This window comes from Stigmatopora argus, chromosome 18, assembly GCF_051989625.1.
Source record: "Stigmatopora argus isolate UIUO_Sarg chromosome 18, RoL_Sarg_1.0, whole genome shotgun sequence".
Taxonomy (NCBI): Eukaryota; Metazoa; Chordata; class Actinopteri; order Syngnathiformes; family Syngnathidae; genus Stigmatopora; species Stigmatopora argus.
Window position 1 is genome coordinate 4,144,166 of NC_135404.1, and position 17,111 is coordinate 4,161,276.

Sequence of the window (17,111 nt, forward strand, 5' to 3'; positions counted from 1 at the left end):
TAAGAAAAACCATGTTATCATACGGACCAAAACAATTCAGCTTGGTTGTAAAGATGAATAAAACATAATCATTCAGTCAATGACAGTCCGCCTTTTTATAAACTTGCAGTAAATAACATCAGCATCAGATACACAACTGAGAAATGTATTGTTTGTCATAAATAGATACAGTTTGATGAAACGTCCACATTTTAGACCACCCATCCTTCCTCTTTAGTTCTTCTTAGTGGGAACACCAAATACATTTGATAGTCCTTCATTATTGATAGACAGATCAGAATTACATTTGGTAGGTATATTCGGGGGATGTACATGTATGGTTTCTCGCAGCCCGGGTTTTAATTTTTTGCCTCAGAATTGTTTACATTATTGATTGTGGAATTATTGGTGCCTGTAGTTAAGCTATATAGGACATGTTTTTTTGCTTTGTTTTACTTAACATGTCTCTAGAAAGATGAGATATTTAGGAGTCCACCCTGGTGGTCGTAGTTCATTTAATTTTTTTTCTTTTTTTAGGATTAACATCATTCTGACATTTTTTTTTGTAAAAGTAAACTGTCGAGAAATTATTCTCAAATATATGGCTCAAATTTGTCTCGTATCTCAAGGGAAAAAATGCCTTGATTTTCTGCCTCTTTAAATAAAATCATAATTTAGAAACTGCATTTTGTCTTTCCTTAGGTTGTTTCTGTGTCATACAAAAATATATTGTATGGCCTGAAACGTCTGTGTGATAAATATGCAAAAAACACAGAAATCATGAAGGGGGCAAATACTTTTTTATTCACTGTATATCCAAGTATAAAATTGAGCCCTGTCCATTCCCCCAGTCAAGGCGAGAACTTTATTGAATGAGAAAACTGCTGAGCTTCGAAAACTTTGTGCACTGAATCAGAAAACTAGTAATTCCAAACACCAAAATGCCGTTATGTAAACATAGTTAGCATTCTCCATGTAAAGCCTTGAGAAGCACACAAACTTCTCTCTCTCTCTCTCAGGACTCCATTGTGTATCCAAATGTTCTATCAAGTCAGGCACGCTCTCCTTCCCTCGATCTATCTTTGAGAAAATTTGCTCAATAAAGATGTGAGACAAGTTGACCAATTCCATTTTTTTTCTTTCTGGAGGAAGTACAGTGAAATGCTGTCACTCTCCTCAATCAATAACAGCACACCACACACACACACGCACACTACAATGTCAACACTATTTGTGCAAGAATATTTAGTCTCCGGGTGATAGCCCAGTGGTCTGCGGATGGCGCCACCTTTGTGGAGGCTGGGCTTCGTTTCACATTTTTGTCTTCTATCAGGAAATGCATCCGTATCTAAAAACTTGGTTGCAAATCAACTTTTTACAGTGGCAACTCCTGATGGGAAAATATGAAAGCTGGTTGGTTGATTGGTTAGTTGTCTATGGATATTATCTGTAGGAGTTAAACTAGTAATGCATTCTGTCAGGAATATTATACACACTAAACAGATGCACAGAAATACAGGAATAGAATCATGCACTTGAAATTAGCTTCTGAAATGACAGAATGTGAGATTTCTGCCCATATTTCTAGAGACTACAACAAAGCATACTGGCATTTATATTTATTGTACACATAATTTGTCTTTTCCCATTTTCTGTATTGTATAATGCATTTCTCTTCCCAAACGTCAGTTAGTAAACAGCAACTCAACAGCTAAAATTGCCAATGGAATTGCAAATAAACTGGTGTAGTAGTTATCAACCTGATCCATAAAATCTTGTTTCTCTCCATTAGTTCATATCCATGCTGCTGGCTTTAGTGATATTACATTAGTTGACTGTTGGTCCTGAAAGTTCCTGTCACAGTAAAAATCACTAATATTGTTAATCAGTCTCTATGCTAATCAAGGCACAGAAGCTGATTCTATTATCATATAATGGGTTTTTGCTCAATGACTGCTCAGCAAAGACAGAGAAATTGTAGCCTACTGCACAAGCATACAGATGTCATTTAAATTGGGATGGCTAGAGTAGAAATGGGAAGTTAATCCAATTTGCTTTACCTCAAAATTTCACCTTATGTACGTATGGTGAATTTGGTTGCCTACAGTTAAATTTGCCATTCCATTCTAAATACATTTCATAATGAATTGATCCCCTTTTCTCCAAAGCTGACAGTTTTCACTTTTCCTAGAATCTTTTTCCCCCTTTTTTTGGTTTAACTTTAGAATATTTCTGTAATGTGAAGAGGAAGAATGAAGTCAAGCACTTAAGTTGACAAAAGGACAAAAAGGGTTCTATTTCTGTTGTAGTTGACTCATGTAAAAACCGTAGGCTGGCAAATCAAGTTACAGTTTTTCTTACTAGAATACATTTACAATAAATTATTTACTGTATTGTGTACAATACTTGAGAGTTCACAGTGAACATTAGCAAAAGCTGGAAACAGAAACAGATGCTCTTAGACAAAACAGTAAAAAGTCAAACAGACCCCTCCACAATGACAAAGGAAAATAAGAAAGAATTTAATAGGTCACTTCTCGGAGTATTCCAGGAGCCACAGTGGGAACGAATTTGATTTATTTTTGCTGTTGTATTCTCTCTCACACCTTGGAAAATCTGAAAATACTGCACCCATTTGTTTAAAATATAAACAAAGGACACTCCGCTTAACAGGTCCAATTGTTCTTTTGTTTTTATGTCATTTCATTATTATTCTTTTTTAAATCTCAGCTGGCTCTTTTATGTGCTGATACGTGTATTTATTTTCCTTGTAGATGTTATATTACCCTGACTCAGTCCCTCCACCTCACCATGAGTGGTGCACCGTCAGGGCCTGCAGGGACTGGTAAAACAGAGACAACCAAAGACTTGGGGCGTGCACTCGGTATCATGGTATATGTATTTAACTGCTCGGAGCAGATGGACTACAAGGTGAGTCAACAAGTGCACCCTAGTATGTTCAGTTCAGCCCATCCTATATATCTTTCCAAATATGTGTCTGCCAGCAGTATGGTTTTCATTTGTCATTCAAGGTGTCAACCCTTTACAGCTTTCCCTTTTCATCTTCTCTCATTTCATCTTCTTTTTCTTCCCCACCTTTAGAAGAAGAACTGATTTACTCCTACGTGACAGTTATTTCTTCACTGAGCCTTGTCAAATGCCCTCAGTGCACCCTGGCTGCAGCCTGATTTATTATTCACTCATGTATAGTCTTGAACACCTTCTGCATATAAAGTGGTCAAAGGAGGCATAAACATAATCTTGCGATCCTGCTACCTCCTGCTTCCCCAGGCAGGTGCATCATTACAATATCCACGCATAAAGCACCCCTGACTATACACATCCCAGCAATGTGTCAAAAAGAACTGCTAATATACTCCGGGAGGAACACAGGCCCGACAAAGTGGCATCAGCGCTTCACGCTGTTGATCATATCCACTTAGGCACTTGCATACACAATCTCGTAAGCTCACAATTTGAATCAATCCTCCAGTCAGTTCTGTTTTTGTGTCAGGGAAGGATCCCATTGGCCTGTAATTGGAGATAAGTCAGCTGCCTCCTTCATTTTGGTCTTCTCCTTAGAGGGCAATACACTTCTTAGAAGTTGATAAAAATAAGTTCAACATGGGCAGGAAACATTTTGACCACTTATTTTACTGTCAGTGTTGCGTTATGTAAGAGTGACCAAATAACTTTTTCTTTCTATGTGTGTTGTTCTATTGATTTAGGGGTCAGCATGAGTCCTGGAGTAAAATTTTAAATAGTTTGCAAAAAGTGTTGATCCCCACAGACTGTAGTCTAACTGCAAAGTAACTATCTAACTTGACTGTGTTTGAATATATGTGTTCTTGGTTCTCTTTTTGTTCTCTCAATCAGTCCTGTGGAAACATCTACAAAGGTCTGGCTCAGACAGGCACATGGGGCTGCTTTGATGAATTTAACAGAATCTCAGTAGAGGTGCTGTCTGTGGTTGCTGTACAGGTAAGGACATTTATTGTTTTATCAAATGAAATGCCTTCAAATTCCATCTCTAGTTTGAAATGTTTTCATTCATTTTCTGAACCGCTTTATCCTCATTAGGGTCATGGGGGTGCTGGAGCCTATCCCAGCTGACTCGGGGCCAGAGGCTGGGCACACCCTGAATCGGTGGCCAGCCAATAGCAGTGCACAAGAAGAGACAACCATTCATGCACCCACTCATATCTAGGGGCAATGTAGTGTCCAATCAGCTAAACATGCATATTTTTTGCAATGTGGGAGGAAACCGGAGTACCCGGATGAAACCCACACAGGCAAGAGAACATGCAAACTCCACACAGGTCGACCAACCTGGATTTGAAGCCAGGACCCCAGAGCTGTGAGGCCGATGCGCTAACCACTCAGTCGCAGGGCCGCCAGTTTAAAAAGTTAATTCTAAAAATTTCTCCATTGCTATCTTTATTTAGTTTCAATCTTATTTGTAACATTGTCTCTGCTAAATAGAGTATGGACAGTGATAAACCAAAATAAAACTGTAGATAAGTGTCTCAGCTGTAAGCAAAACCCACAACAATTTGCACCACTGAGTTTTATGTGCAAATGGAGCACTCTTTAATTTGGTGTGACGAGAGGATGGGAATGGGTGTGTAATTAGCAGTATGAATTGATCAAACACTCAAAAAATACAAAGTAATTAATAGAATGATCATTCGATGAATTGTAATTTCATCTCAGTATGTTTTTAGTTGGGCAACCAGGTGGCCGTGTGGTTAGCGTGGGTTCCGACCTTCCTGTGTTGAGTTATCATGTCCTTCCTGGGCCAGCTGGCATGGGTTTTCTCCGGTACTCTGGTTCCCTCCCACATCCCAAAAACATGCAGGGTTGTCTGGTTGAACACTCTAAATTGCTGCTAAGTATGACTGTGAGCATGAATGGTTGTATTGGATTGGATTGGATAACTTTATTCATCCCGTATTCGGGAAATTTCGTTGTCACAGTAGCAAGAGGGTGAGGATGCAGGAATAGGAAAGGCATTGTGTGTGTATGTGTAATGGTTGTTCTTGTGCATTGCGATTGGGTGACAACAAATTCAGGGTGTCTGTTTCTCATAACTGGGATTGGCTCCAGCACTCCTGCGACCGTTGTGAGGGTAAATGCTGCGGCTGTAAAGCTGATCCACTGTTCCACGGCCAGAACGAAAACCACACTGCTCCTCCTGAATCCGAGATTCAACCTCCTGGCGGACCCTCATCTCCAGTACCCCAGAATAGACTTTCCCAGGGAGGCTGAGGAGTGTTTTTCCCCAATAATTGGAACACACCCTTCGGTCCCCCTTTTTATTTATTTACACCCTTCGGTCCCCCTTTTTATTTATATTGTTATTAATTAACAATAATTTGTCTCAATTTTCTTATTGGACATGGTTAAATGCTCACCACAAGTGACAACTCTCCTGCTCACAACATATCTTTATTATTAGCTACGGTAGAAGTCACAAGAATTGGGTTTTAATGTTTCATGCTCTCTGTCACCATGATCTAGTCAACTCCAGTTCTCACCATCCTCCACTTTATACATAGAACCAGAAGTCTAAACGCATCTGACCTAGCTCCCACGTTAGAAGTCAGGCTGTTTCTGTGTTTCAGCTGATGCTCACTGTTCTGTCATAGCGCATTCTGCTATCTATCATCAAAGAAAGCCTTTCTATGTGGTTGTGGTCTCATGAGCATTCATGTCCTGCATTTGCCCATTTTGACTTTTTTTTCATTCAAGTGGAACACTATCATGGAATAGCATATACAACTGATAAAGACGCTGATTAGGATCGTGTTGATAATGGTGATAGTGTTCCCTGGCTCATTAGTCACTGCTCTATAAAACAGTCAGTGCTATGCCCTTGCCTTTCTGTTATAGCTGTAATGAAAGTCAAGCAGTCTTCTCTTCAAGACCCTGCAAGTGAGTGTGGAGAATTTTAAAGAGCCAAAGAAATGACTAGGTGTTGCAAAGTTTAATGAATAATAAATCATGGTGCCTTATATGTGGAGAAGTAGACCTTGAGAGAGGAGCATCAAACCTTTACAGTGACAGTCAGAAACCTGTTTCATTTGCTTGGCCAGCATCAGTGGCAGCTGCTACACAGAGCAAACTCTCACCATAGCAAGCGTGGCCCAGCACAACTAATCCATCCTTCTTTGAGTGGGAACAGCTACCATCACAGAGTGACACCCTGCATTACTAGTGGGTTCTGCTGTGATACAGGTGGTGGGGTGAGCCCCATATTAAGAAAGCAGACCTAAACAGACGCCTACCAGATGTCATATAATGAACATAAATTGAAGCAATTTGCTCTTACGAGGGTGCGCAGTACGGTAGGTGAATGAGGTTTCAGAAATAAATTGATATTATTGATATATTTTATTTTTAATCACTATCAAATCATGACCTGTGAATCATGATACGATTCGTATCGCCACATTCAGTGGGGCAAATAAGTATTTAGTCAACCACCAATTTTGCAAGGAATCCTACTTCAAAAGATTAGAGAGGCCTTTAATTGTCAACACGGGTAAACCTCAACCACGAGAGACACAAAGACACAATAATTTATTTGCAAATCATGGTGGAAAATAAGTATTTGGTCAATACCAAAAGTTCATCTCAATACTTTGTGATCTACCCTTTGATGGCAATAACGGAAGACAAATGTTTTTTATAACTATTCACAAGCTTTTCACACACTATTGCAGGTATTTTGGCCCATTTCTCCATGCAGATCTCCTCTAGAGCAGTGATGTTTTGGGGCTGTCATTGGGCAACACAGACTTTCAACTCCCTCCACAGATTTTCTATGGGGTTGATATCTGGAGACTTGCTAGGCCACTCCAGGACTGTGAAATGCTTCTTACAAAGCCACTCCTTTGTTGCCTTGGCTGTGTGTTTGGGATCATTGTCATGCTGAAAGAACTAGACATGTCTCATCTTCAATGTCCTTGCTGATGGAAGGAGATTTTCACTCAAAATCTCTCGATGCATTCATTCTTTCCTTTACAAAGATCAGTCATCCTGGTCCCTTTGCAGAAAAACAGCCCCAAAGCATGATGTTTCCAACCCCTTGCTTCACAGTGGGTATGGTGATCTTTGGATGCATTTCAGTATTATTTCTCCTCCAAAAACAAGAACCTGTGTTTCTACCAAAGAGTTCTATTTTGGTTTCATCTGACCATAACACATTCTCCCAGTCTTCTTCTGGATCATCCAAATGCTCTCTAGCGAACCGCAGACGGCCTGGGTGTGTACTGGCTTCAGCAAGGGGACACGTCTAGCAGTGCAGGATTTTAGTCCCTATTGGCACATTGTGTTAATGAGTGTAGCCTTTGATACTGTGGTCCCAGCTCTCTGTTGGTCATTCACTAGGTCTCCTCGTGTGGTTCTGGGATTTTTGCTCACCGTTCTTGTTATCATTTTGACGCCATGGAGTGAGATCTTGCATGGAGCCCCAGATCGAGGGAGATTATCGGTGGTCCTGTATGTCTTCCATTTTCTAATAATTGCTCCCACAGTTGATTTCTTTACAACAAGCGTTTTACCTATTGCAGATTGAGTCTCCCAGCCTGGTGCAGATCTACAATTTTGTCTCTGGTGTCCTTTGACAGCTCTTTGGTCTTGGCCATAGTGGAGTTTGGAGTGTGAGAGATGAGGTTGTGGACAGCCGTCTTTTATACCGATAATGAGTTCAAACAGATGCTATTAATACAAGTAACGAGTGGAGACCTCGTTGGACCTCTTTGACTGCCAGAAATCTTGCTTGTTTGTAGGTGACCAAATACTTATTTTCCACTCTCATTTGGAAATAAATTCTTTAACAATCAAACAATGTGATTTTCTGTTATTTTTTCCACATTCTGTTTATTATGGTTGAGGTTTAGCCATGTTGACAATTACAGGCCTCCCCAATCTTTTCAAGTAGGAAAGCTTGCACAATTGGTGGTTGACTAAATACTTATTTGCCCCACTGTATGAGGCAATTCACACCACTTAATATATATTTTTTTCTCATAATAAAAGTGCTCAGGTGGTTCCCCACCAACGTACCCTTATTCTGATATATTTTTATGAGAACAATAATTACGTAACTCAAAATTAAATTTCACCAAGTTTTTCTGATATTGTAAAATATATTTAATACACAAACATGCATACTTTTTCTTATTTACATATCTTTGGTTGTATTTGTCCGATTTGTACTGCTGTGCAGGTCAAAAGTATTCAAGATGCCATCCGAGATAAGAAGCATCGATTTCATTTCATGGGTGAAGACATAAATCTTTCCCCTACTGTGGGCATCTTCATCACAATGAATCCTGGCTATGCTGGTCGAACTGAGCTTCCCGAAAACCTAAAGGCTCTTTTCAGGTCAGTAAAATGGTGGCAGAAGGCATTCCTTAATGCAGCAATTTTCCTTACATCTTATTTTATACACATTGCCTCAATGGATGGTCCTTCTTGTATTTTTCTATATTTACTATATAATCTGCAGTACAAAACCAGCATTACTTTAACGATGCTGGATACAGTCAGAGATGGGAAGATCCAATTAAGGTTAAACAACATTTTGAAATGCAAATGATGAAAATTTCTCAGATCTGATTATGAAATGAATCTCATTATAGATGACAGTCAGTTCAAGCCTATTATTCAACCACACAGTAAAAGCAATCCTGTATTTCATTGTGTTCTTTCCACTTTTTCACAGACCATGTGCTATGGTGGTGCCTGACTTTGAGCTAATATGTGAAATTATGTTGGTGGCTGAGGGATTCATTCATGCCCGTGCCCTGGCTAGGAAATTTATCACGCTCTACACACTGTGCAAAGAACTTCTTTCAAAACAGGTAGTTTAGATACTCAATTATGATAAGATAAAATGTCCACTTTGTAAAGACTATTTTAAGTTCGGAAACTGTTCACACTAGTGAACATTCATTGAACTTTTTGATTTCATTTACTTCTCTTTTTGTGAGGCTGAAAATAGTTTGCTTGCCAATGGTGATGATGTCTTCAGTTGATTATTTTATTTATTTAATTTTGCAAAGCAACTTTTGTTTTGAAGGCAAATTTATAAAAAATAAAGACACATGTCAAAATTTCTGCAGGTTTTATTCTTTACTTTTCATAGTGTAAGGAGGGAGTTGTCTTATCATTATTGCACAACAGAAAAACAAAAACACTTTTTAAAACCATCATCTTTCATAATGTCTTTTCTTATAAAGTAAGGTAACATAGTTACTTTCTTATTTGAATAAGGAGGAAAGTAATTTACTAATTCACAGAAGTTTCAAATTTGAAACAAAAAAATGTGATAGTTATCGGGATAATTATCAACATCGACTGATAATTATTTTTATCATGATAACAATTTTTGTCATATCGCCCAGCTCTAGTTGATTGTAAACATAACTTTATTCCTACTTCTTCTTAAGGACCACTATGATTGGGGCCTCCGTGCCATCAAGTCTGTACTGGTTGTTGCTGGTGCTCTAAAGAGGCATGATACCAGCCAAGCTGAAGACCAAGTATTAATGAGAGCCCTGAGAGATTTCAACATCCCCAAAATTGTGACTGATGACATGCCGGTGTTCATCGGGTTGATAGGTGATCTGTTCCCTGCTTTGGATGTACCCAGGAAAAGGGACATGGACTTCGAGAAGCATGTGAAGAAATCTATTCTTGACTTGAAGTTGCAGGCTGAGGATAATTTTGTGCTCAAGGTACAGTAAACTCAATTTCTTTATTGGTTTCTGCATTGGATTTGATTTTGTTTACAAGTAATTTCAAAATGTACAATAGTGTCGTCAGAGAGATTGGAAAATCCAATCATAAGTTGTCTGAGAAGCAGCAACAACGTCCCTCACTGGGATTTCATCTTTAACAATTTAGAAAGATATTACAGTTGTGGCACTTTCATTCAGATTTATCTTAGTACTCACCAATTGCTTTGTACTCATTGTAATCCTCCAATGGAAAGAGGCCATTAGTGACTAATATGTCTAAGGTTTTCGATGAATTGCGCAAATTTGGTTTACGGCAATAATTGGCTGTGATGAAGGTATATGATTCTTTTCGTTATATCAAATATCCCTCCTCCCTCCCCCCACACACACATACACGCACACGCATACAGACACACACCTAAAGTAGGCATGCCTTATGTCAGAGGGAGATAAACACAAGACCCCAGGAAATAAGTGCAATTTGCCTCAGGTCAAGTAGACACGGATACCACATAATAACACAACATAAATGGAGGCTGGGGCTGCAGCAAACAACTTAACCCTGGCATTGTGGCAGACAACCACAGAAAAAGAAACAAAATGAGAGTGCGAGAGAGTGTGAGGGGGAGACAAAGAGAATGGCAAAGCAATCAATAACAACCATTCACCCTCAGAGCTTAAACTTTTACTGTCTTTGTTTGTGGAGCCAACCTTTTGATTTCAGGCAACACACAGGAATTAATCGAGGTGAGAACAAAATCATGCCTTTAGCTTTAGCCTGTGCTAGCATTAGTCCTTCTCACATCAAAGTAGTAATCAGTCGGGGACTTTGAGAGTCTAAAGCCACCTGGGCTCCTGCTGAATGGAAGGGGATGAGGTGCTCCAAGGAGAACTGTCGATGGCATTGATTGAGCTCAGCATCTGTATGTTTGAGTGGAAATAGGGGTGGGGTGGTGTGGGGGCATTCCTCTTTTATTCCCTCTTTGTTGCACACACTGTCACATCTTAACTCACAATCAGCTGAACAATTCATGAAATGTTCTTCGTAATGATCCGAACTTTAGACCTTTGAAACCTGTAAATTCTGTGTGTGTATATATATATATATATATATATATATATATATATATATATATATATATATATATATATATATATATATATATATATATATATATATATATATATATACATACATATGTACACCTTATAGATTCATATTTATAACCTCACATGACGCAGACATGCAAGAAGCAAATACACATTTTAATTACAAAACAATCGTGATCAAACCTTATAATGCTCTCAGCTGTGTAGAATTCCATTTCAGATGATATTATATTCAAACATTTGCCTGTAGTAACCATGCCACACACAACAAATTCAGTAGAACTGTCAGTTTATCCAAGTGATTGCGTTGTTAGATCCAATTTTAGGCTCGTATTAGCCAGCTAAATAAGATAAAAAATCTGCAAACTCGACTTGTTACTATTACTTGAATTGAATCTAATGAAATGCCTTTATTGCCAGTCATTATACAAGTATAATGAGATTTAAAGCTTCAAAATGAAGTGGCCAAATAAATATGGTGGCTTGTTCTAGTGACAGGTTGAAAATGTCTGTGAAGACTGGTGCTAGTTGGTCAGCACATTCATAAGTACTTTAATTTACATGTTAAATTATATCAACAGATTGAACCTGTGGAAAGCAAGCTTTGCTGTTTGAGGAAAATGCAATGACTGTTCATATTGCAAAACATCTAAAAGCTACTCCTAGAAATTGTATGAAACATCATCAACAAAGGAGTAATTGCGTCAAGTTGTGCTATATTTAATATAGGTGGGAGTACAAAATATAAGAAAATAAATGATAACATACAACTGTAAAAAAAGAGTTATGAGTAGAGGAACGAAAATGAGAATATGTCATTGTCAGTGTCTGTTTTCACAACACAAATATTGATTCATTATTGTAAAATTAAAAACTTTAAATATTTCATTCATTTTGTTGTGTTAGGTGGTGCAGTTAGAAGAGCTTTTGACTGTCCGTCACTCAGTGTTTGTGATTGGGAATGCTGGTACTGGGAAGAGCCAGGTGCTGAGGTCACTCCAAAAAACGTATCAGAACACAAAACGTCGTCCTGTGTGGATGGATCTTAACCCAAAAGCTGTAACCAATGATGAGCTTTTCGGCATCATCAATCCATCAACAAGGGAGTGGAAAGACGGTGACTAGGGATTTTTGTGAAATCTGATGTTTAAAAGACGTTGACAGAAATATACATCTTTTTTATCTTCCAGGTCTTTTCTCTAGTATAATGCGTGAATTATCCAACATTAGTCACAATGGCCCGAAGTGGATTGTACTGGATGGAGACATTGACCCAATGTGGATAGAGTCACTCAACACAGTCATGGATGACAACAAGGTATGAAGTTAAACTGCTGAAGGTGCCAAGTTTACATTAATACAATGCTCGTTGTAATATTTTATTAGGGTAACAAGGGTTACGGGGTGTGCTGGAGCTTATCCCAGCCAACTATGGGCACCATTCATGAAGGACATCCTGAAAATGTGGCCAACCAATTACAGGGGACAAGGAGACAGTCATCCATTCATGCTCACACGCATACCTAGGGTCAATTCAGTGTGCAGGCTTACCCTGCATGTTTTTGGGATGCAGGACGAAACTAAGGTACCTGGAGAAAATCCAGACAAGCCCAGGGAGAGCAGGCAAACGCAACACAAGAAGGCCCGGTCCTGGGATTGAACCCTCGATCTCAGAACTGTGAGGCAGACCTGCTAACCATTCTCCACCAGGCCGCCCTCATTCTATTTTTATTTCCTAGGAAATGTACCATTGAGATTGAAAAACACTTTTTTTACTGAGGTTTAGGCTAAGCGACAGCATAGTTACAAATAGAACACAGTTAAAATGACATTCAAATGAAATGAAGCTAAAGGGGGTTAGTAGTAGTAGTAGCCATAGTGCAATGGCAACGAGAACATGTACAGTAATGCAAAACATAAGATTACACACATCGCAAGCACAATGAAGATGTAGAGTATCTACAATGCTATGAAAACTGTAGAAATACAATATCTTTCCATGTCCCAGGTTCTGACCCTGGCCAGTAATGAACGAATCCCTCTGAACTCAACCATGAGACTATTATTTGAGATCACCCATCTTCAGACTGCTACACCTGCGACGGTATCTAGAGCAGGTATGGGATATGATGGGTAAAATGTATTTCTTTAGAATCTATATCTCAAGATATTACTGTAAAGGCAATCAATTCAATTAACCATCAAAGTGTTCAGCATTCCCTTTAAAGGTATCTGGTGCATGTAGTGGTTGTGAATGAGTATAATGTCTAGACCCCGAATGTAAGCCAACCACAACTTTTTCAGTCTTATTTCAATGCAAAAAGGCAAGGTCCAAACAAGGGATTGAACCATCGATCTCATAATTCTGAGGCTAACAACCACTTTCCCACCGAGCTTCCTTATTTATTTGCCATTTTGTATTTTTATTTCAATGAAATTTTTACTACACTCAACTACTAGTAATCAAATAGAAAACTGAAGTTTGAAAAAATTCCTGGACAGAATCACGATTGGACGGTATGAGGGGAAAAAAGTGATAATTTTTATGGCCGATTGTCTAGCCCTAATAAGTCCTGGGAAAAAACAGGAAAACAAAATAATGAAATAATGCATTTGTAATTGACGGTAGTTAGTCATTATATAGTGAAGGGCTGGGACAAAAAAACTGATGATTTTTTTACTTCAGTGACTTCATTTCAATCAATTCATTTACCTGCCCCCCAAAACATTACTCTTATTCACCAATTCAGAGATACATTTTCTCACTCTTTGCACATTTTCTGCACTATTTTTCAAGCTAGGTCTGGGCGATATAATATAAAAATGTTATCACAATTAAAAAAAAATATCAGTCCATTGATAATCATCACAATAACTATCAAATTTTTTGTCTTTCAATTTTGAAACTTCAAGCTTCTGCAAAATAAATAAATTACTTTCCTCATTATTGAATGATGAAACTTCATTAACTTACTTAAAAAGAGAATATAAAATAGGATTTTAAAAAGTGTTTTTTGTTCTGTTGTGCAAAAAATATAAGACAATTACCTCGTTTTGAAAAGAAATTAATAATAAAACCTGCAGAAATTTTGACAAGCATCTTTATTTTTATAGATTTACTTCAAATCAAAAGTGGCTGTGCACAAATATTTAAAAGGCATTATAAAATAAAGAAATCCCTTCTGTTTCTTCTTTTAGAAGGGAATATGTTGTAGAGCACTGCCAAGGTTAAGTGAATCTCGGTGTGCTGCACGTGTTTTTCACTCGCATCAGCGCCCCCGTTTTTTTTAGTGTTTGAGTGGTCTAATTGTAGTTTATATTTATCGACTTTTAACAAAGTTTGTATTATTGTTATTAACAAAATGATTTGAAAAGTTACATATGATGCTCATTAGCTGGCCAACTTTTCCCATACCAAGTCACACACTACTCAATTGTTTCAGTCGAACGAGCCCATCTGACGCTACACGAAATCCGATTCAGAGATTCATTATCATTGTTTAAAAATTGTGTTTTAGTGATTGTCTTTTCACGGCCACTTGAATCCTTATCCCTCAAATTCCAAGCATAACCCTTTTTAGTCATTTAGCCATGTGCAGTGTAAAAGTGCGTGCAATACAGTTTTAGTACCCTTGTTTTATTTTAACAAATTATTACAGTGGATCATTTCATGGATTACATTGGTGTACTGTAAATGTCTATTCAAGCAAAACTTAATTTGCCTCACTGTCTTCAGGAATCCTCTACATAAACCCAGGAGAGCTAGGCTGGAACTCTTGGGTCTCCAGTTGGATTGACAGGAGAGAGGTGCAATCTGAGAGGGCTAACCTGACCATTTTCTTTGACAAGTACCTCCCTTCCTGCTTGGATGCCCTGAGATGGAGGTGAATTTTTTTTCCTAAAGAAATCACGTGGCAGTATATTGTGCCAGAGTTGATATATCATGATGTCAAATCCCATACTGCGTTCATGTACGTGACCACATAATTTGATGTTCAATCACCGAATTTTTGAAACGATAAGACATACCATATTTAATTAAAAAATGCAGTCTCCATTGCGGGTGTTTAACACATACATAAGGTGCAATATGCAGAGCATGTATTCACACTAAAACATGACACGCTAGCGTGCAAAATGCACTAGCATGCAAACATGGTAGTTGTGTATGTTCACACATTTTTCTTGGCCAGATTCTAGCACATTTTTATAATTAGGCCAAAATAAAATATGATGCCTTCTAGCAAGTATGTCTTCAAAAATGTTCTATGACCCTGGATGCTAAAGTAATTCAGTGTAAGGTACACAAATAACCCTGTGATTATATATATTTTTTTAAATGCCAATCGAAAACAATGTATTCATGACTTTAGTATTACATTGTTTTTCAATCTTGATGAAATATGGTCGTATTTCTTATTCAGGTTTAAAAAGCTTATCCCGATCCCTGACCAGAGCATGGTACAGATGCTTTGCCATTTGCTTGAATGTCTGCTGACTCCAGAAACTGTACCGCCAGACTCTGCAAAGGAACTCTATGAGCTTTATTTTGTTTTTGCGGCTGTCTGGGCTTTTGGGGGAGCCTTGTTCCAGGACCAGGTACTGCTCGTCCATCTAGACATATTTATATTCTAAGTGGTTGGACAAATCAATCAAATAACCAAGCACATTTTAGCTTTGATTCAACCCTCTACATGTATAGAACTCCATATTCCATGTAGTTTTGATTTAAAATTAAATAAATGGCAGAAAGGAGGACACAAAGGAGGCATACAGCTCAGTCCCCCTCCCCCCACTGGGCCGCTCAGACCACAACCTGGTCCATCTGATCCCCACCTACATCCCTATGGTGAGGAAAATAAAACCTACCACGAGGATCATACAAAGATGGACCGAGGACACCAGCATGGTACTGAGGGACTGTTTTGAGACCACTGACTGGGAGGTGCTGTGCAATTCACATTGTAATGACATTGACAGCTTGACCCACTGCATCACAGATTATATTAACTTCTGTGTTGAGAACATTGTACCCTCCAAGAAGGTCCGTTGTTTCTCCAACAATAAGCCGTGGGTCACCAGGGATCTAAGGGCCCTCCTGAACAAGAAGAAGAGGGCTTTTAGGTCTGGGGAGAAAGAGAGCCTGAAAATGGTCCAGAAGGAGCTGAAGAGAGAGATAAGGAAGGGTAAGACCATCTACAGGAGGAAGCTGGAGAACCAACTCCAGAGAGGCAACACCAAAGAGGTCTGGAGGAGCTTGAGGACTATTTCGGGCCATGGAGGCAACAGCGAGAGAGACCCGGAGTCTGGCGGCAGGGAGTGGGCCAATGAACTGAATCAGTTCTTTAACAGATTCAGTCCTGCCCCCACTCCCCTGACCCCCCAGACCGGAAGCAACGCTCCCCCCTCATTCTCCTCCTCCTCCTCTTCCTCCCCCTCTTCCACCGGTCTCTGCATTACTGTCGATCAGGTGATAAAACAGCTCAAGAAGATCGAGGCAAGGAAGGCTACCGGTCCAGACGGCCTCAGCTCCAGACTACTGAGAGAGTGTGCGGATCAGCTTGGTATAGTGATTCTGCATATTTTCAACCTCAGCCTCAGTCTGCAGAAGGTCCCCACCTTGTGGAAAACTTCCTGCGTGGTCCCAGTTCCTAAGACTGCGTACCCCAGGGAGCCAAACCACTTCAGGCCGGTAGCATTAACCTCTCACCTGATCAAGACATTGGAGAGAATCATCCTCAATCACCTCAGCCCCCTGATGAATGCAGAGCTGGACCCTCTGCAGTTCGCCTATCGTCCAGGCATTGGTGTGGAAGATGCTACCACCTACCTGATGCACAGGTCTCTTTCACACCTGGAGAACGCGGGGAGCACACTGAGAATGATGTTTTTTGACCTCTCCAGTGCCTTCAACACCATTCAGCCGGTTCTACTGAGAGGAAAACTGGAAGAGGCTGGAGTAAGGAACCACCTAGCCGCATGGATCATCGACTTCCTCACTGACAGACCACAATATGTGAGACTCCAGGACTGTACGTCTGATGTGGTAGCTTGCAGCACGGGGGCCCCACAAGGCACAGTGCTCTCTCCACTCCTCTTCTCCCTCTACACATCGGACTTTAAACATAATACAGACACCTGCCACCTCCAGAAGTTCTCTGACGACACCGCTATTGTTGGACGAGTGACGGACGGGAACGACCTGGAGTACAGGGGAGTCATCACAGCCTTTGTTGACTGGTGTAGGCAAAACCACCTCTACATCAACACCAG

At 39.5% G+C, this 17,111-nt stretch overlaps 1 protein-coding gene across 2 annotated transcripts in view; it reads left to right on the forward strand.

The window, feature by feature from the left end:
• dnah9 (dynein, axonemal, heavy chain 9) overlaps positions 1–17,111 on the forward strand; it is a 137,078-nt gene that overhangs the window by 40,439 nt on the left and 79,528 nt on the right. For both annotated transcript variants that reach the window (XM_077625613.1, XM_077625614.1), the window contains exons 33-42: positions 2,754–2,910; positions 3,856–3,960; positions 8,213–8,370; positions 8,711–8,849; positions 9,438–9,725; positions 11,745–11,955; positions 12,029–12,156; positions 12,847–12,955; positions 14,575–14,722; positions 15,263–15,437. In XM_077625613.1, coding sequence (XP_077481739.1) covers positions 2,754–2,910; positions 3,856–3,960; positions 8,213–8,370; positions 8,711–8,849; positions 9,438–9,725; positions 11,745–11,955; positions 12,029–12,156; positions 12,847–12,955; positions 14,575–14,722; positions 15,263–15,437 — 1,618 coding nt within the window. The remainder of the gene's footprint in view (positions 1–2,753; positions 2,911–3,855; positions 3,961–8,212; positions 8,371–8,710; positions 8,850–9,437; positions 9,726–11,744; positions 11,956–12,028; positions 12,157–12,846; positions 12,956–14,574; positions 14,723–15,262; positions 15,438–17,111) is intronic.